General features: G+C 33.3%; 1 protein-coding gene across 1 annotated transcript; it reads right to left on the bottom strand.

Annotated features, from left to right (window-relative positions):
* Positions 1–1,011: 1,011 nt before the first annotated feature.
* Positions 1,012–20,231, bottom strand: LOC111063859 (acidic amino acid decarboxylase GADL1). Its single transcript, XM_039425896.1, has 10 exons — positions 19,713–20,231; positions 19,402–19,589; positions 17,693–17,799; positions 15,446–15,561; positions 14,067–14,318; positions 11,805–11,869; positions 11,139–11,217; positions 5,303–5,502; positions 3,195–3,342; positions 1,012–2,469 (listed from the first exon to the last, which is right to left on the bottom strand). The coding sequence occupies exons 1-10, from the start codon at positions 19,845–19,847 to the stop codon at positions 2,287–2,289; spliced, it is 1,473 nt and encodes a 490-aa protein (XP_039281830.1). The 5' UTR covers positions 19,848–20,231; the 3' UTR covers positions 1,012–2,286.
* Between the last annotated feature and the right edge of the window lie 1,672 nt (positions 20,232–21,903).

The raw sequence follows: 21,903 nt of genomic DNA, 5'->3' as shown, positions 1-21,903 counted from the left end.
AAAAATAAGTTTATAATAATCTAAAAATATATCAAAGCATGTAAAGCATAATTGAAAGACGTTCATTACGTACGGTACTGGTCATTACGTTCATTACATATTCTAAAGCTCACCACAGCCAAATTAAGATTGAAATTGTTATAATTTTTATTTTATATAAAGATATTATAATTGTTATAAAGAACGTAACAATAAATAAATATAATCTCTAATAATAATAAGCTCTCGTATACAATGTGCGATATAAACATAATCTATTATGAAATATGATATATTAATGCATATTCATGGTATTATAATAAATCCAATAACAATAATTACTTCTATGAGAATGTGGTAGACATTATTATTTAATGAACTCCAACATGCAAATAATCATTGAAGATAGAGTCAATAGAAATCAATACACTTACTTGTTGAAGAGCAATATTTTTGTAGAATAATATTTGCCCAAGGAAGCAGTGAAACTAACCACAACTATTTCAGATGCAAAACTCAAAATTCTATACAGAATGATGAATAGGCCTACTTACTCACTCCCAGGGCCATCTATATCCAAGTCGATATTTAGCCGCACCAACCACTATATATACTACAGACAATAAAAACAACGTAGAATCATTCATGCATGGATTATGTTGAGAAGTTTCAACCAATATTATTACAAATGGAATACAGATAGTATTATATCTAATAATATTATTTAGATGTAGGCACTTATATAGAAGATAAATTATACATTAAATGAAATGAACCTTGTGCAAACCACTTCGTCGCCTTGTGGCGGCGACGGTAGCGGCACAATTTTCAACCTGCGGTTAAATGGTTAAAATCCTCGCCATCGCTGTCATACGAACCTCAGTAGTGTGAACAAGGCTTATATCTGCATTTTAAAAATATCTAAATTTGGACTGTTGTATAAATTAGAATTGAAACCGTATTAAGCTTTAGCCTGTGGTTGAAGTTGTGTAATTCTGAATGATTGGATAAATGAATAATATCAACATAATGAACAGCAGACAATAATTTATAAAATAGAATTATAGTACACTTTTTTGAAATTAATAAAATAATAATTAATAGAATAATAGACACTCAAGGAGGAAGCTACAGTTTTAGGCCTTGAAATAAATGTAGGTAAAACAAAGTACATACTGCAAATGTCAGCAGATGAAAGAAGAAGACTAACAACTTGAAAAAAGAAGACGATTGTGAAGTGGAAGGCGTCAGCGAGTTTAAATACTTGGGAGTAACACTGAAAGCTGATAATAAAACTAGTCATGAAATCTCCACCCGAATTATGATGGGCAATCGGGCATACTATGCTAATCAGAAAATTTTCAAAAGCAGACTGATTTCTAGGCAAAACAAGGTAAAGATGTACAAAATATTGATAAGGCCGGTTGTGACTTACAGAGCTGAAAAGTGGACCATTTTGAATAAAGATGAAAGAGCGTTGAGGTCTTTTGAGAGAAGATGTACAGGAGGATATGGGGACCGGTCTGCGTTAAAGGAAACTGGAGAGCCAGATTTAACAATGAGATTGATGAAGCAATTAGCGAAAGAAATATTATAAGGTGTATCAACGCAAAAAGAATAGAATGGCTGGGTCACATGGTAAGAATGAGTGATGAAAGAGTACCACAAAAGCTGCTTGATGAAAGGATGATGGGCACCGAAAAAGAGGAAGGCCAAGAAGAAGATGGATCAGCGATATGGTGGAAGATCTCCGTGTGCTAGGTGTGGCAAACTGGCGGCAGGGAGCACAAGAGCGGGATGTATGAAGGCGTTATGTAGAGGAGGCCAAGGTCCACCCAGGACTGTAGAGCCAGATAAAGTAAGTAAAATAATAGATTAAGAATACAAATTATCACAGCTAGTTTCAGTGATCCACACCATCTTCAGGCTTTAAAAAATGAAAGTCTTTTTAATGTTTTCATTTTTATTTTAATACCTGAAGATGGTGTGGATCACTGAAACTAGTTGTAATAATCTGTATTTTTATTCTATTATTTTATTAATTTCAAAAAAGGGTACCTAATATAATTATATTTTATAAATAAAAATAAGTAGCCCTGAATTAATTTTAAGAACAGACTATAAATATATATATAAAAACTCATATCTGGAATGTAGCGAAGTTTTTCAAACCCAGTTATTTCAAGTAGGTTGTTGAATCTCAAAATCGAAAACCGATATGATCTATAAGAGATAAATAAAGAATCACTCATATGACAACTGGAATTTTACAACTTTTTATAACCCCCATTATTTCATGAACGACAGTTACAAATCAGCACCTTTTTCGATAATTTCGCTGATCACATGCTCCATATCTTGGTTGGTGGGAGGGGGGTGGCAAGTTGTAACCAGCCTGAAGAAGTTGGGTAAGTTGCGATGCTTCAGCGGCTGGTAGCCAATCATAAGGCTTCCCGCCATTATAAGACGTTCCTTGATCTTGGGAGCCACCTGCCAATGAAAAACAATAAATTAAGACAAATAGAAATGTTTTAGACATATTTTACGAATACATTGATTAGAATAAGCATTGAGAATCCTCTACATCCTACAAATGATCAAGCGAATAAAACAAATTATAATCTGAAACAGTCCTACAAATCTACAAAGTGAAGCTTTATTTTTGATTGATATTAAGTTCTGGCTTTGAATGGATGATTTAGGTCCATATGCACGATCTCGGTTGAAAAGGAGATAGATCATAATATGTTGGTTTGAGCCCGGAATAGAACACATTATAATACATGTGACCATACCTTCATGTAATCGTAGATTAGCGTTAAACGTAGATTTAAAATTAATATAAAAGAAACCGGTTGGCTCCTTGGTCACACTGTTATCTTATCGCTCAGGTAAGTTAAGAAGCATGATCCTACTACTCCAGTTGCTTGGGAGACAACTTGAGGAGCCTACTCAACTGAATATAATTTCTGAGTTTCAAAATCGCTTCCTGGTGGTTTGTAACACACTTTAATCATCCTTAATCGCATCATCCTTATCATCATCAATGCACAAGCCTGGAATTTATCAGGGAATCACCTTCAGCAAAAAAAAAACAATAATATGGTGCGAATAAGGACTACTTGAAAACGATAAACTATATCAATGAACAAAACTATTTATCATATAAAATTGAAAGTATTAAACAAAAATCGAAATTATGCAGTCGCACCTACCTCCGAGAGCTTTTCCCACCATTGCTCGTTTCTCTCGGTGGCTTTGCGTAGACTGGGCGGAATGTACCAGAAGCAGATGTTGGTGCACTGGAACTCGGGCAGAACTAACATGAAACCTTCAGTCTCTTTTATCCTGCTCATAAAATACCTGAAAAACATAATAATCAAGTAATTACAAAGTATATAATAGAATATTATCCAGAAAGAAAAAATCTCAGAATTTTAGGAGCGGTTATCCAAGTAGACAAGACAGTCTGATAGCACAAATTGAGATAAGCGCCGTGTTTTTGGTTTTCCTGTTGGAAGGGTATCTGAGGCCAGTTCTGCCAACAGACAGTTGAAAGCTACAAATCGCTTCCCGGTGGTTTTGAATCCACCTAAAACTTTGAGTAAATTCATCTATCATCATCAAACATACCATTATCAACAAAATTGTTATTTTGGTCATACAGAAAAGATAGCATAAGTGGCAACCATAACCTAGTTACATTTGGGCTGTCGTATATAAATTATTAGAATTGGAACAGTTTTGGGCTTGAGTATGGTACTTTTCCATGAGTTGTGTAGTTTTGAATAAATAAATAAATCTGGTAGCCACCAAGCATAAGCTGTTCATGCTAGCTTTTCTTTACGGTTTAAATGTAGTAATAGTATCACTCTGCAGCTCACTGCTAACACACAAGGTTCACTTCCAATGCCAAAACAAAATAACAGTTGAGTTTCTGTTGCATTTTTCTTCTTCAGTATCTATTGTATTTATCTCTTTTCAGAGTAGTTGTAAAGGTGATATTATGGTAGTTATCCATATTGAATTAAAAGACTAGATATTGTCCAACAACATATTTATTATTTTAAAATAGAGATACCAGTTTTGGTTGTTACACTATAATCAATCTCTGGCAAACTCTTTACTCTCTTTAACTCTGGTAAATAGTTTACCAGGTTTTGATAACAGTGTAGTCTAACAACCGAAATCGGTATCTTGATTTTTAATAAATCTGTGGTTGGAAAAAATATCTAGTCTTTTTATTCAGTAATAAATAACTAATACAATTAATCGTTCACACTATAGGATATAATGCTTTATACGATTTACTTTATACGGTTAGGGAATTAGTGAATAATTTATTTCTGCAATAAATTTCAATTCCAACTAAGAGTTCAGAACCAAACTAAGTTGGTGAATCCACCATGTTCGTTATAACATTAGGATATTTACAACATCCAATCCTTGAACTCCCCGACAAATGCAGACGGTTTTATCTGTTTTGTAACTCCAGTAGTTCATCAGTTATCTAATTATTTATATGTTTATCATTATTGTTATCATTTGAATTACGGAGGAGTACATTAAGGTAATCCAAATTCATGGTTGAGTAGTACACTGTTGAGGTATCCATATGAATTGACAGTGATTTTTTCGTAACAACTTGTCTAAACCTTCATTAAATCATGGCTGATACTAGTTGCCTGTGAGGATGGCTAGTTACTAAAGGACATTATATGCTCTGGAAGTATGCTATGGTTTTGTACATAATAAACACAAAATATTTCATTCAAATTCTAAACACTTTTAGTCCACGAAATATTACCAGTAAACGAATATTGATTTATTTATTGAATATGAGATCAAATATGTTTTAACCCACAAAATGAAATTGGAGTTATTTCGTGTAGAGAACAGTATCCGATAATAATATTGATCCCTGAGAAATCTAATTTGAAATGAAACGAATTCATTATTCATAGGCAATGGACTTCAAAGTAAAATTTGATTCTCTTTGCGAAATTTCAAAATAATTCGAGATTTAAAGGACTAGCAGATATGTAGTGAATGTATTCTACTATTTTTACTTTATCATACGAATTATTAAAAAAAAGAGAAGTGAACAAGGAATGTTTACCTCCACATTTATTAACATTTCAATGATTTTTATCATCATCAATATCTCATTGTTGTGTTGAAGTAGTTAACCGATGAAAACAAACTTGTATGTATATCAACTGTTAAACTAACTAAAAATATGTTATCTTTTTATTTGTATAGTGTAATGCACTTGTATTTGTATGTGATGTATATTGTTGAATTGAATGTGAATATAGGCTACCTGGAGACCTTCATGCAGTTGTCGACGAGGCTGGCAAAGCCCTGATGGCCGCGGACGGCCCACATGAGCCACAGCTTGAAGGCATCCACCTTGCGACCGCACTGCACACTCTTGTCGCCCGTGTCGTAGCCGGTGTCGTAGAACTTGTCCTGCTGGAACAGGTAGGTGGCTGCCGCCGAGTTGCATTGATGCAGCAGGCCCTGCAATACATGCAAAAACAGCAATTATTTTTTGCCGTAAGCTGGGGGGTTTAGCACATACAGCATCAAGGTTATAAATAAAAATTGAAATCTAAGTACCGTTTTTAAATTATTTTATTACGATGTGTTTCGGCTATATAATACCATTATCAAAATAAGTTAAATATTTATTTTATATTTTTTCCAATCACTTGATAATGGCATTATATAGCTAAAACATGTGATTAAATCGTTTGAAAACGGTACTTGGATTTCAATTTTTATTTATATTCAAATGTAGCACTAAAGAAAAAATCTGGTGTGGTACACTCACACAACTTTCCTTGCTCATTGAACTGTAAGCCTCATTCTTAAACGAAAATAATTTAGGGGAATAACATAATGACGATTGGCGGCAACATATTTGAAACTACGATCAGACTACTGCGTATATGTTTATATATAATTATTGTGATCAGAGTACTTTTTTCTTTGTGTAAATTGTGAAATTTGATTATTTTTTTAAAAAATCGTCAAAACAGGTGTTCTACAGATGAAATATCGACTATGTGTTATTTTTATAAACTGCTCTACCTACCCAAAGTTAGTAGACAGAAGGTTGGTCACTCATCTATAGTATTTTCGTTGAAATGCAATTGGAGTGGGGGAACTGCAGCCGTGACGTAGGCTGTAGTACAGAGTAGGCAGAATATCGCATTCTTGAAAATCATATGGTGTCGTATAGTCAAATTATATAACACAAACATTTTCTGACATGCAAGCTTTCTGTTTCTGCTTTACAATAATTATTAAAACATTTGAATAATACAATCATTTTGCCATATAAAAGCAAAAATCCCACCTCTTAACCTTCCCTTTCAAACCCTTAAGGTTACTTCATCTTCTAGGTCGTGTTTATATTTTGTAGTTTGGCTATACATCAGCTTGTGAATTTCGGGGATGAGATATTTTGATTCTTGTAGAACATGTGCTCGATACCAGCATGTGTTCAGTGCATTTACAATGAATGAAATTCATCGGATTTATCGGGATCGGTTTATCGGTTTATTGCGATGCATTGGTTTATCAAGATTTTTTAAGGGTTAATCTGAAATTATAATAGTATAACATTGTCTACTAAAGCTTTTCCAGCTCATTAACTTTTTCGTGTCACGTTTTTAGATTCATGAAAAACTTTCAACTTCATTTTATTCATAAAAGTTGAATGAACTTGAAATATTTAACAACATCATTAGAATCGGTGATTCATTTGCTATAAGTATGGAGAATTTTAAAGTTCTAGGTCAATCTTGAGGAGATTATACGACGATATATTTGAAGATACAGTGAATAAACTGTATGCTCAGTGTGGTTACTCTAGAACATTTTTACTACACGTGACGTCACGCTGGCGTTCCCCCCACCACTTTGAATCATACACCTGTGAGTGATCAACCTTTTGTCTACTAACGTTGCTACCTACCTACCTCATGCACGAGAAGGAGGTTTCCAAGGTCCATTTCTCAAAGGATGGGGTGGACCCCCCCATTTGTTTCCCAGGAAAAAGACTGATGCCAGTTGTTAGACTAAAATCGGTCAAGTATTTTTGAGAAAATCGTGAAAAACATGTTTTTTTAGTAATTATCTGCCCTTTTTCTCAAGAATATTACGGAGCTTCTGCAATTTTCCCAGAAATGAGACTCAAGTCAGTCTCATCCCATATCCATGGTATAAATTTGAAGAAAAATTCGTTAAAGCCGTTTTCGAGAAAACCTTGAAAAACATGGTTTTTTAGTCATTATCCGCCATTATTCTCAAGAATATTACGGAGCTCCTGAAATTTTCTCAGAAATGAGACTCATGTCAGTTGATAGGGCTTATAAATAGCTATCCATGGTATAAATTTTTAAAAATCGTTAGTGCCGTTTTTTTGAGAAAAAACGTGAAAACATGGTTTTTTAGTAATTATCCGCCATTTTTCCGTCATATTGAATTGAATTTTATTGAATTTCTTATTGTCGGATCCTCATAGTATAAGGACCTTAAGTTTAAAATTTCAAGTCAATCGGTTAATTAGGAATGGAGTTATCGTGTTCACAGACACACACACACACCCACACAGACCAACACTCAAAAATCATGTTTTTGAACTCAGGGGACCTTGAAACGTATAGAAAAGATGAAATTAGGGTACCTTAATTTTTTTGGAAAGCAATACTTTCCTTACCTATGGTAATAGGGCAAGGAAAGTAAAAATACAATATCAAGGTTACTAGATGGAAGGTCACTCATCAGCTGACTTACATTGAGAGTTAAGTTAGTGTTATCACTTCACTGCGTACCCTTTGCTCATATATCAAGTGCCAGTTTACACTAAATTTCATTAAAAACTGTATTAAATCAATATCAAGTCTCGTTTGTTGTAATGTGAGTTTAAGCTACCCGCTGATTACTTAGTGGCGTTACCACAGTGCCAGTTTAGGCTAGGACCACACGAGCTCACAAAGTGCGTCCGTTGCAACTTACTTTTTGACGTCATTTGTAGAAATACTTACAATTAGTGAATTGGTGACAACACACGAGGTACGTGCCTACCAAGTAACGGAAGTCGTAACGGACGGTAATTCTTGAACTGCGCAGAAATGCTACAACGCACGTCAAGACATGCAAAAGTTGTTCAATTACGTTAGGCTAGGGCCACACGAGCGCACATAGTGCGTCCGTTGCAACTTACTTTTTGCGGCCGTCGCCAATGACACCACACGAGCGTTGAGTGTGGTGCATCAACGTCAGTTGGCTTTAAGCAATTGAACCAGACGAAGCAATAACTTTTGCATTTCTCGACGTGCGTTGTAGCATTTCTGCGCAGTTCAGAAATCACCGTCCGTTACGACTTCCGTTACTTGGTACGCACGTACCTCATATGTTGGCACCAATTCATTTCTATGTATTTCTACAACGGACGTCAAAAAGTAAGCTGCAACGGACGCACTTTATGCGCTCATGTGGCCCTAGCCTAAAGCCAACTGACGTTGACGCACCACACTCAACGCTCGTGTGGTGTCATTGGCAACGGCCGGAAAAAGTAAGTTGCAACGGACGCACTATGTGCGCTCGTGTGGCCCTAGCCTTAATCGTAATCAGCTCAAACAGGATAGAATCAATTGTTAAGTTTTGTTTGCTATAATGTGATTCCTATTGAGATCAAACGACCAGCTGATTCAATTCGGTTTAAGCTTTCATTGTGCAAAGTGCCATTATTAAGACTAAGGCCCGGTTTCCGAGCTCGGGATCTATAAGTTCTGCACTTACAGAGTCCACGACTAAAATAAGCACTCGGGTCTAAATCGACTTTCTGAGTCACGATTCTATCTTCTAAACTCCGGAGTCTATTAAGTTCTCGACTTATTTGAGTCCTGGACTTTAACGCAGTAAACATGAGGGAAATTCACAATATTTTGCTGTTGTATTGTTGGCATTATAACAGAACGAAAACAGTTGATTGCAGCGGAATAATTCAAATGAGCATTTTGTGAAAATACGTTTCGATTTCTTTGTAGGCCTATTCAAAGCAAAACCTAACCTTTTGAAAGATGAATGAATAAACATTTAATTTTACGTTATGGTATTATTGATCCTTACCAGTGATTTTGGAATTATTGTAATATTATTATTATTATTAATAAATGTGTTGAATATAACATTGATTAATAACATTCAGATTAAAATATAAATTCCAAGGCAATCCTTGTATTATTTTTCTTGAACATTTTTAGGTTATGTTACAGTAGTCGTAAAATAAGGTTAGATTTTTACGCATAATTCTAATACAATTTTATTCCAAAATAAACTTGCAAACTAAAAATTATAAATTTAGATGGACTAATCCAAATAATTTAGGCATTCCATGACATCTATTCGGCTTTTTATCTACTCTAAAACAATAACTGAATTGTGTTTGCTCAGTTAAGTCAAGAACTTGAATTCAAACACTACCCCAGTCGAGGGTTTAAAATCACGCTGTTTTAAGTCCTGGACTTAACGATTTTTGATAAATCCTTGACTCGGAAAGAGGCTAGAATCTAATTCAAGTCCTGGACTTATAAGACCTTCACTCAGAATACGAAATTATGAACTCCAGGGTCTAAAATGATCTCTAAACTCCAAAGTCTATTCAAGTCCTCGACTACGTTAACACTCTGACTTGGAAAGCCAATTTTCTAACTCCAGAGTTTAAAGCAAGTTAAAGTCTAGAACTTAGCTAAAACCCGAGCTCAAACACCGGCCCTTAGTGTCTGATACAATTCAGTTTAAGCTTTTTTCTGTGCACAGTGCCAGTTGACTAACTTTAAATGTAAACTGGTATAATTCCATACCAAGTCTCGTTTGTTATAATGTGGTTTATTTGGAGGTCAAGCGACCTGTCGATTCAATCCAGTTTTAAGCGATCAGTGTGAAAACAGCCCTAAAAGACACTACCCATAATGAGGTTTAATTTAGGCCTACATAGCCTCATTGGTAGTAACTAATGTACCTAGAATACATGTATTCTAAGGTACCTGGGTAGTGGCTTTGTGGCCACCCTATACGTTCGTTTGGGTCAGGTGATTCTATATGCCAATATTTGAATAATACTTCACTGTTTTAATAGCTTTGTCATTGAAAATAAAAAGGTCATGTATTGAGCATGCTGGAGCAAGGCAGCTTTTCAACAGGTGGCCATCCTGGTAAGTCGGCTGCCACCCTGTACCCTGATGCACAATTAAGCTCAATTCTCACATACACATCAGTGAACATTTACGGTACAGTAGAGATATTATTATAGATATGAGTTCTAATGGGACTATTCCCACCCACCCCATCCGAGCGAGTATGAGCTCCATTAGAGCTCATGGGAATAATATCTTCACTGTAATAGACACGATCTCTGATACTGCTTTGTGCGAATCTAACTTTATGGTAGATAGATACTAAATCTCTAATAATTACACACACTACAGGATCACATTTACTTTTAGCGGAAGCTAGCAACATCAATTATCTACCCGAAAAAAAAGTCTAGTTAAAATGGGAGTTGAATAAGTTGATCATAATTCAAATTTATACATGTTGAAATTTTAGTTGTCTCTGTTAGCTGACACTAAATTCAGCTGATTTCTTCCAACACAGTGCATTATCATTCTCTGGATGGTTACCAATACACCTTCAGTATTGCATGATGGATTTGAACATTTGAATTTATTACTCATTAGCAATCAACATTCATTGTTCGAAGATTCAGGTTTCTCCACGATAATTCATGAGTTCTTCTAGAGGCTGATCATTTCAATACTTTGTAATAATCTGGATGAAATTTTCGAAAGGAATCTCGTTGGGACAAAAAATTTAAATTATTCCACTTAGTGCCGGTTGCACAAAAGCCGGTTAAAATTAAACCGTGATTAATTCCACGAGAACCAATCAGAGAAGCCGTCTTTTCCAACAACGCCTTCTCTGATTGGTTCTCGTGAAGTTAATCATGGTTAAAATTTAACCGGCTTCTGTGCAACCGGGTCTTAGAGTTGATTTTGATTTCTCGGTCCACACGTTGAGATTCTTGTTGAGGCCACGGCTTTACTGAAGATTGGTGAAATATGATGAGTGCCGGTTAGACTCACCTTTTCTTTGATAACCAGAATGGAGCACTGTAGAGGAGCTCCAAGCATCTTGTGTGGATTCCATGCCAGTGAGTCAGCCCTGTGCAATAGAAAGCAAACGTGAAATGGTAAAATAAACTCAATGAACTTATTGAACTGAAATCAATTATTTTGGCGAGGAAGGCGTTGGAAGTTTTTTCTATCACCTAAGTGTACAAAACGAAATAACAGTTATGCAATTATAAATCAATTATCTACATCATAAATGTTTAAGAACAAATGAGTAACTAATTGAAAAAGATATTCAGCTGATTGGAAATAAAAAAATCCAAAAATAATCTTATCTGGGGGCAGAAACTACTAACATATATAAAGACTCCATAGTCTTAGATAAGAAAAATTATGGTATTTTTTTATTCTATGACATTTTTTGTAGCTGTGAAATATGAATGCTGTAAAAACTGTATATATGAATACTCACTGGTTGAAGGAGACACTGTATATATGAATACTCACTGGTTGGAGGAGACACTTGAGGTTAAAGATCACAACATGATAAACCGATTATCACCAACAACCAGTGAAATGATTTCTACTTTGTGTATCAAGAAAAAGGTAGCCCATCTTGTTCCTTTATGAAGTGAACTGGAGTAAATATAAAATATTTTTGATAATGTATTAACTGACCTATGGGAGTCCTTTAGGATAGAAGAATATTTCTGAGAGAACATCAACGATCCACCCCAACAAGCCTGAAAAACCAAGAATATTAGTATTATTGAACAATTTTCAAGTTTTGAGTACTGTAAATAATGGTTGAGAAGTTCTAAACAATAAAATAACTTGAGAAGGCAAATCAAAGTTTCATCTTTCAATTATTTCTCACAAAGTGATTTTTAGTCAAGGATGGAATGTCATTTGAAAATGTTGTATATAAACATATCAGAAAAGTGATTTGAAAAATCAAATCAAAATCGTACGCTATTTTTGTATACGATCATAATTTGTATTATCTTGTACAGTGTGAAATCCAATGGTAATCGAATAGTTATGGTTAAACTGATGACGATTCTGTAAGCATTAAAACTCAAGTTTTGCGATGATAAAAATATCCATTAAGAAAAAACAATATACTATTGTTATTTATAAAATAAATTTAGATTTATCTCCGTCTTCATCATACTTCTTTTGTTAAGTATTTTATGATTATTTACAAACAACAACACTGATAACAGTGTTCAATTTATAAAAATAGACATTACAACATAAACACCTTATCAGACAAAATGAAAAATATTAATGAGACACAGAAAAGTAAACAAATAGGACTTCATTATCAAACTAAAATAACAAACATAGATAAAAAAGTATTATTAAGCCTTGGAATGATTGAACAAAATATTATTGAGGGAAAATATAATTTATTAAAATTATACGAAGTATACATTAGTATCAAATTTAAATACGAATACAGATACGAAAGTATTAATTTGTCTTGGAATAATGAAGACGCAACATATTACTAAGACAAAAAACTAAGATGAAAAACTGCGCTAATAACAGATTATTATCTAACTAAATATCAAACATCGATGTAAAAGTATTATTATTATTATTATTAGGACTTGGAACAAAGAAGACACAAAATATTATTGGGACCAGAACAATATGAAAAACTATAAATTACTAAACAACACATAGATTATTAAACTAAAATACCAAATACAGATACAAAAGTATTAATTAATGTGACTAGAAGAGATAATGCAAAAAAGAAAGTAGGAATGAAGTAATACGGATACGGACATGACAGAATAGTCTAGTTATCATTAAAATTGTGATAATTACGTTAATTGTATGACCTCGAATAATAACATAACTTCAATTAACAAGAAAAATAACGGCTGAAATGCACTTTCATCTCTCAGATATATATTTTTGCAATAAATCGGAATTTAATTACTAGCCTATTTACTGTCATTTCCGTGATAGATTGTCGTAGTTAAAAATACTATTGGGATTGTTTCTAAATCAAGTAAGAAAAGTAAAAGAGAAAAACGTTCCCATGGCTTTGTTTTGGTTTGGAAATTGAACAAAAATAGGCCTATGATGTAGGAAAGAAAAAAGTTTATCAAGTGTCTTGTTTTGATTTAGATAACAATTAAAAATATGATGTAAAAGAGAAACATTTTTACATAATCTAGTCTTGATGTATTATGAATCGTAACTACTTGTGATACGGAATTATTTTCAATGAAAAACATTAGGTATTGAGAACGATGCAATAAACTAAATAAAAACTCTTATCGGCCTAAATGCTCGATCTTTGTAATTCCCAACTTGATTTTTGTAATTCAACTTGAAGCTTTCTCTTCCAATGAATTTCTACTTGGTTGGGTTGACAAAGAATGACATTGATTACTATGGGAGTGTTCACATATTTTCATTCTGCCATCGTATGAACACTCCCAAAGAAAGAATGTCATTGGTTGTTATATTTGCTGATGTAGAATGTGTGAAAACTTCTGTAAGAACCAATAGTTTAACCAAAAGTGCATATCATATTGGTTCTTATGAGAAGTTTCACATATTTTTGTTCTGCCAATATATGAACACTTCCATACCAACCAATGGTATTATTTCTCTACCTAACCGAGCAGAAATCCATTGGGAAGCCGGGCTTCAACTGTTAAATCAATCTACAAAGAATACATTGTATATAATAATGATATAGTACATTATAATCTAGGTAAATTGAGTTAAATCAATGTTTTTTAAGAACAGGTGTATATTATTACTTGTCAAAATTATTTGTAAAGAGACTCCTCACATAGCCTATACTTGAAAAAGTGACTTCGATTCCTCTTCATATTGAGTAATTTTAGCAACATTCTCATGCATTTCAACTGTCGAGTTTTTGTGGAATAAATTGATATTCATTAGACTCACGTCAACATGCAGCCACAACTTATACTTTTCGCACACGTCAGCGATTTCAGCTAACGGATCAAACGCGCCCAGAACCGTCGTACCAGCGGTGGCGTTCACAAAGAACGGCTTCTTTCCTGCTGACAGTGCACTTTCGATGCACTCAACCAGGGCTGACGTCATCATGCAACCTCTCTCATCCGTCTTCACCCTGATCACATTATCAGTGCCCACTCCGAACCAGTGGGCAGCCTTTAGCATGGAATAGTGGCTCTGCAATGTAGAGATTATGATAAATTTGGGGCGAAATCGATAACTATGTACTAGTTCGAAAATATACTATTTATTCATTGAATAACAAATTCGTTCTCGTTTCCAAGTTTTTGATAGGTCTAATTGATCGATTCATTCATTGACGAAGGTACAAATCATAGAATTAAATAAGCATAAATAGGGTATATAGGAAATTAATAAGTATTTCATAAATACTATCAAATTATTGAGGAAGGAACAGGTACAACCCAAAACTGTTGAAAGAAATTTCAAAGAGCGACTACAACCATGTCAGTATCTAGTTCAATATATCTAATGAATTATTCAATATATGATTTAGATCTATTAAAATACATGGAGCATGGCAGTAGGAAGTTACACTGTTAGGTTCTAAGACTGTATTTTTAGTCAAATTTCTAACCCTTCCCCGCAAGAAATAAGAGCTTCTGTCTCTGGCTTATCTTATTTGGGAAAGGCCAACAATTCTTGAAGGAGCTATCTTGAAATTTAGTAGATTCAGGAAAAGCGGATTTGAAAGGCGATTTCTGGGTGATGAATATTAATCAAAAGCTCTGATAGCATATTCGAATCCAATAGAATTTTGCTGGGCAAACCCATAACCGATTACAGTAATGAGAAATATATTGGAAATAATGACACCACAAACAAATCAACCTTTCATGATAGAATTTAGGGAAATTTCAAAAGATCAAAGAATTTAAAAGTTATGGGTCAGAGTTTGCACAATTGGATTAAAAACTAGATAAACGACGTTCATGAGATTATTTTTCGAAATAATAATATATTGGCCACAAATTAAAGAACTTTCGATAACCTCTCTAGCAGCAATGACCCGGTTTGATATCACGCTTTGATTGAGACAATTATTGGCTGTGAATTCGAATTAATTGATGATGGAGCAAATTCCATGGGTTGCACCTACTAAATGCAACATATATTCAGTTGAGATGGTCAGATACACTACTTATATACTGTATAAAAATTCATTATAAATGTAATTGTCATACATTTTGAAACGAATGCATTTTCAGATCCTCAATAAATTATATTGCCTTCAATTTGGGAAGGAATACATTTCTACAAAAAAATAAGGAAAGTAATCTTACCTCGTCTGATGTTAACATAACTAGAGGAGGCAAATGTGAAATGCCTCTGTTCTTAGTAGTGGGATCCATCTTATATCTTGCCAAAGCTATGGCGAACATGTTAGCAATACTCCCTCCTGAAAAAATGAAAATTTATTATCCAACAGGTAGGCTAACTTGAACCATTGAAACAACATGCGATTGACATATTTGATAAGACGTGAAATATTTGAGCACATGGACGAGATCCTCATGAGAAAACTTATGAGATTAAGCAACAAAATTTATTTTCAGGTGATTCGGAACCCACTTAAGGTTTCTTTCTTTCTGTTATAGCTCTACAGCCCATTGTGGGCTTTGGCCTCCTCCACAACATTCCTCCAAACGTTTCTATCCATTATAAATCCTCTCCATCCTCTATAACCCATCCTTATCAAATCATCCCTTATCTCATCTTCCCATCGAATTCTTGGTCTGCCTTGTTTTCTTCTTGAGTGAAGCTTCTCTTTAAGCACTATTTTTGGCATTCTGGTTTCCTCCATCCTATAAATATGTCCGAACCACCTTAGTCTCTGTGCCTTTATGAAGCGTACTATACTACGGCCTTTTATTAATAGTTCAAGTTCAGCATTGGTTCTCCTTCTCCACTCTTCTCCTTCTTTTACAGGACCGTACACTTTTCTAAGCACCTTTCGTTCAAATACACTTAAATTATGTTGGTCTTCCTTAGTCAAAGTCCATGATTCAGAGCCATAGGTAACTACAGGTCTTATAAGGGTTTCATAAATCTTAAGCTTGCTGCTTCTACTGATGAGCCTGCTCTTTAGAAGCTTCATGTTGCTGTAGTATGCTCTATTTCCCGACAATATTCTTTGTTTGATACTGGTGCTCATCATATTCTGATTATTCAATTCAACACCCAGATAGCTGAAGTTTTTCACTCCCTCAAACAACCTATTATCGATTCTCAGACTCTGTGGAACCCTTCGCGCTTGACTTCTTGATATTTTCATGTATTTTGTTTTATTTTCATTGACTAGGAGACCAATCTTTTGTGCTTCTCTTTCTAGTAATTTATACGTGTCCTGGAGGATATCTTTTCTTCTGGCAATTATGGCTACGTCATCGGCATAAGCACATACTTGATACATTTATGAAAAATGCTGCCTCTCTTGTCAATGACGTCTATCACACGATGTAATGCAACATTGAATAGGAGTGCTGACAGTCCGTCACCTTGCTTTACGCACCCACTTAAGGTTTAAGCAATTTTATTCATCGCTCATTATCATCATTATCATTACCCTTGCACTAGCCTGGAGCGTATCATCCACAACAGTAAAGAACGATGTGTCAAGGTAGTACAGTGAATGATAAAATTTTGGAGTTATAAGTGAGAAAAATAGGATTTTTTCGAATAAAATATACCAAAGTAAAATTCCCAAAAATGTAAAATTTGAAAAATGGAAACTCCCAAATGATTTTTCCCCACAGTTGCATTATGAATCATATCTGAAAAAGAGTAATATTACTTGTTCCACAGTAATGGCTTGACAAGGATAATTACTGTGTTATCATTTTTATCAGAAATTATGTAATCAGGCTATGACACTTGGTAAGAATTTTTAATGATGAGTTATTTTTCTTTACCTAGTAAAAACCGTAGTTTATTATACAGGCAAAGGAAAAACGGTGAATTGTAATTTAAATTTATCCTAGAATAGAATGTAGTTAGAAATAAATGGAACTTATATACCATATTCAAATAATGTATGTTTTCCTTTAGTAAAGGATACGTGGTAATATTTGGATAGATAATAAAAGATTATACAACTTTTAAACTTTGTACTGAACTTGAAACTCAATCTGTTTTAATGGAAAATTTTCTACAATTCATTTTAGAAATTTGAACTAAAGTGACATAATGGGATAGTTTCTTGGATTTATTTACTGACTCAATAACGATGATTTACAAACATTTTTAAATACAGCTATTCAACATTTCAATTGTTATTTCGATTGAGTGATAATACAAATTTTTGTAATCATCAGAACCACAACCATTATAATAGGTGGTTGTATTTTTATCGAATATTTTTATATACGCACAATCCTTAGTTCCCAAAGTTTTCTGGAAACTATTTTTCTTATACATTCTTTACATAGGATGATAAATTGTATACAATTAACTTTTTTATTTTAATTACCTATATAGTTAAAATCAAAAAGTTTTCATTTTAATTCAAAATTTAAATTTATTATAGTTACCTGGAGCAAAAATTCCATCACCATTTTCGAATCCTACAAGATTTAGAACACGCTTCAGGACTGCTAATTCAGCCAAAGTGAATGCTGGAGCTACTTCGTATGTGTACCTGTAATATACAGAGAAACAAGTATTTTGCAATTATTGCTTCAAAAATTACTTGCACTTTCATCATTATCTGTACACATAATACCCTAATTCTCAATAACTTTATGAATTTTTGCAAAATACGCTTTGGGAACCAATCAGAATTTTTTATTGTTGAACCAGTTGCGCTAAAAAAATTGTTCTAATTGATTACTGATTAAGCTTGCTTCGGTAAGAGCATTCTCAAGAATAATTATTTAACACGGCCCTAAATTAATGTGGTTGACTGGATCATGTTGATGCGTTACGCAGAATAGTTTAGTCAAGGAAAGGTTATAGAGGGAAAAGTTGCGAAGACAATTTTTGACCCCTCAGTTCTGTTTAGGGTAGTAAGGAGGTAAACATATCAAAAGTCCCCACCCCTACCACCTAAGGAGGAGGGGGTGGTTTAAAAGTACCATTTTTTGGTTTCTCGCATAAAACTCAAAAACTATGTATCCTAAGGACTTGACTGTCAGATAACAAATTAAAGCTTACATAATTTCCTACAATATACATTCTACAACTTTTTTTATATCTCTAGTTCTCGAGCTATCCGCTCTTGAAGGTGTGACATTTTTGAACAAAAAAAACGTTTGACACCAATTTTTTTCTATTTTTACTCTTTTAATTTTTTAAAAATCGATGGAGGAAATCCATATTGATTATGAGCTAATAGAGCATTAAATTCTCTTCAATTTGATTTATAATTCACTCTTTTACAAACTTACCTACACATTTTGCAACAATTATAGTGTTTAGTGTGAAATCTCCAATTTTGCAAGAATAGATCAATTGACAAAGGAATCTGGAGGGAATGTTTTAAACAAAATTTTTGACTTTTGATATGTTTACCTCCTTACTACCCTCAACAGAACTGTGGGGTCAAAATTTTTCTTACAAACATTTCCCTCTATACTTTTTTTTGAGCATTCGTTGCATGGACTAGAAGCCTACCTCAGAGAACACAAAAATTCAATTTTTTTACCTAATCAATGAATACTTGAACCAATTGTGTATAAATATACCTTCTTCAAAAATCCTGTGGGATTTCTACAACCCCCATAGGTGTTCAAGACACGTCATATTATCATAGTGAGCTTAAATCTATATTTCAAAAGTTATATTCTTAAAAAAGCAATAAGTTCTAAAAATAATATTAAGAACTGAAAATTTTGTGAAGTGAACAAATACCTACAAGACAACCTATTTCGGACTATGTGTAACTTATCTAAATTTGGGGAAGGAATAGCACAAGGTTACCTTATTTTTTTCTCTACCTATCATTTTTGATGATGTAGGCTAGCCTACTTGTTGTATGAATCAATAAAAAATAATATAAATCATGAAATTTAAAAATTTCATAAAATATTATGCTATGGTGAACAAATGCAAAAAAACGTAATTTATAATATAAGATCAAATAATATAGTGTGCATATTATTTCTAGAAGAAGAGCTTTAGACTTATTATTCTAATTGATGTATAAGTTACTATGTACAATACCGGTATAGGCTTACATGTATAAAAAATGTTTAATATTTGTTATCTCTTAATATAGTTGAGAGTAATGCAGCATTCTTACTGATTTGTATTGAGAGCTTCTGATATCCATGCTCCAGCTAGTCCGTATGGATCAAGACCTCCGTAGAGCTGGTTCAAAAAATAAGGATGGGAGGTCTTTACACAGTGCTGTATGATACGTCTTACTACATCCCACAATTGTTTTTCATCAGTAATCGGCGCTTCCAGATCCAAATTGGGGATTTCAGTCTAGAAAATTTGAATACAGAATTAAATTGAAAGTACCTACCTAACTCACGTTACAACAGTATTGAAAGTTGACATAGTTCATATTGAGAATTACAAACTATTGTAAGTTAGTTGAAAACTTACCTTTAGTTCTTTGGGATGTTTGAAAACAACAACTGGTTGTTTTCTATCTGTTCCAATAACACCTTCAGAGTCTAACAATTCTAGAACTTTATCTAAAATTGTGGTTTTAGCCGACGTCTTGTGACCGTTCTCCATAATGTCAGCTTTATTTGTACAGGTACAGAGTGTTAAATCTATTGACAGCTTGACAAACGATGAACAATAGATCTAAAAATAAACAATAAGTGGAAACTGTGTCGGAAAACAAGCGTCAAACAATAAATACAAAAAGAAAAGCGACAAAAAAATGAAAAGGAACTAACGAGTGTGCGACCGGATACTGGAACATGAGTTCATAAAAGTTTGTATCAAAGCTACTATTTAGTTTCATAAGGAATACTAATGACCGAAAGCCCGGAGCACCGAACCAATCCCTCAAGGCAATAGAAGCTGAATGCCAATTTTTGTTATTCATTTCTTTTTTAAATTTTATCTCTGTTATCTTGAAGTTATGAAATATTTCAACCGTTACTGACATAAAAATTAGGTTAGAATTCTTATCGATTTACACTAATCGATATTCTTACGCGATCGATACAGCTGATCTCGAAGAGCCGACTATCGAATATTTTGGCACCAACTTTGAAAACAGTTTATTGGCCATCTGGACTACTGAAGTAATTAACTTGAATTTTTGCATAGAGATTATTAAATTATCTATTTTTATTTTTGAAATCAATAAATAATAGGCCTAATTTTAATAATTGAAACAAGTTTATTCTATTTCTGATGGTTTATACATAAGAAAAAACCTAATCAAATTATTTTTCTATTTTAAAATATTAGAGTTGTTAATACTTTCTATATCAGAATGGACAAATAAAACAAAATTCAATATTTTTGTGCTTCAAACATATTATTGCGAAGCACATGTTACGTTACCTGATTGTGAGCAATAACTTAATTATTATTTCCTCGTTTACTCGAGGGAGTAAGAGCGAGTACTATTCAGTATGTTTCTTCAGCTTGATAGGGGTTTGAAAAAGCCTTAATAATTGTTGTTACGTTATTTTTTATAGTTAAATAACGATTAGCCTCCTGCTTGGCATCAGTCGGTAGAGCATGAAATATTTTAATAATTATAAAAATCAGGAACAAATGGAGTGAAGCAAGGAAAGCGGAGTTCTCACTGAAAATGAAAAACTGGTGGATTGATAAAAAGAACAGAAAAACAAAAAATGAACCAAATTTTGCTCAGCGTCTTCCATCTGGGAGCTTGACGGCTAATAATAATAATAATAATAATAATAATAATAATAAAAATCAGGTCGTGGTTTTTTATAGGATACAGTCTCACTTTAGTACGACATGTTCTTGTCATCATACATTAATGGGCTCATACAGGAGCTTATAAAAATAATACTGATAATTTATTAAAAAATATATATATATGGTACTTATCCTATAGTATTGAGGAATAAAAATAAATTGCACACCATAAACAATTTGATACATATATTAAAAAATATTGCAAAAAAATAAATCAGAGCAAAAAATATAAAGAGCGACAAAAAATATATAATATAAGATAAAACAATAATTTAAATCAATAAAATATCACAGGCTAAATACTATTCTTTAAATTTTATAGCACGAAACGTTACCATCATGTTTATGATCATATGCATTTATTTGCATGTAGCTGCGATATCAGCTTGCCAATACCTGTCGACTTGGACAATTCCATTAAAACTAAATTCTTAAAATCAGCTTGATAAATTGACAACTAGTAATCCAAATATATATATTAAATTCTATAGTATCTAATAGATTTCTTTGTAATAAATATATTTTTTATCTCAGGGTGCAAGATTCGGCACCTGAAGGAATAAATAGAGCAATTCATCTAGTGAATCAGAGCTACAACAAACTATCGCAAATTATATTGCAGAAATTAATGATCATATGAATATGTATTAACAGCCTAGATTTTATACTTCTTTGATTGATAGATCTTCTGATATGTGGATTGATTCGTTACTTTCTAATAAAATACCTTTAATACTACATTTACTTGCGCAAGTATTTTTTTTACCAAATTCTTAATTTATAAGAAAACCCTTTCGACGAGCTAGCTTTGATTCTTATTTAATTTCGAAGCACTGAGGGCGCCCTATCACTATTTCAATATTTTTCACTCACGTGCCGGAAT

This window comes from Nilaparvata lugens, chromosome 4 (assembly GCF_014356525.2).
Source record: "Nilaparvata lugens isolate BPH chromosome 4, ASM1435652v1, whole genome shotgun sequence".
Lineage (NCBI taxonomy): Eukaryota > Metazoa > Arthropoda > Insecta > Hemiptera > Delphacidae > Nilaparvata > Nilaparvata lugens.
Note: the sequence above shows the minus strand (reverse complement) of the source record. Positions and strands in the feature narration are given on the sequence as shown.

Excerpts from the sequence above, each read along its gene's own strand:
- LOC111063859 (XM_039425896.1), bottom strand. The coding sequence starts at position 19,847 with ATGGAGAACGGTCACAAGACGTCGGCTAAAACCACAATTTTAGATAAA. Across the intron at positions 14,319-15,445 it reads TTATGTTAACATCAGACGAG|AGCCACTATTCCATGCTAAA; the intron begins GTAAGATTACTT and ends TCTACATTGCAG. Across the intron at positions 5,503-11,138 it reads TTCTGGTTATCAAAGAAAAG|GGCCTGCTGCATCAATGCAA; the intron begins GTGAGTCTAACC and ends CATGTATTGCAG.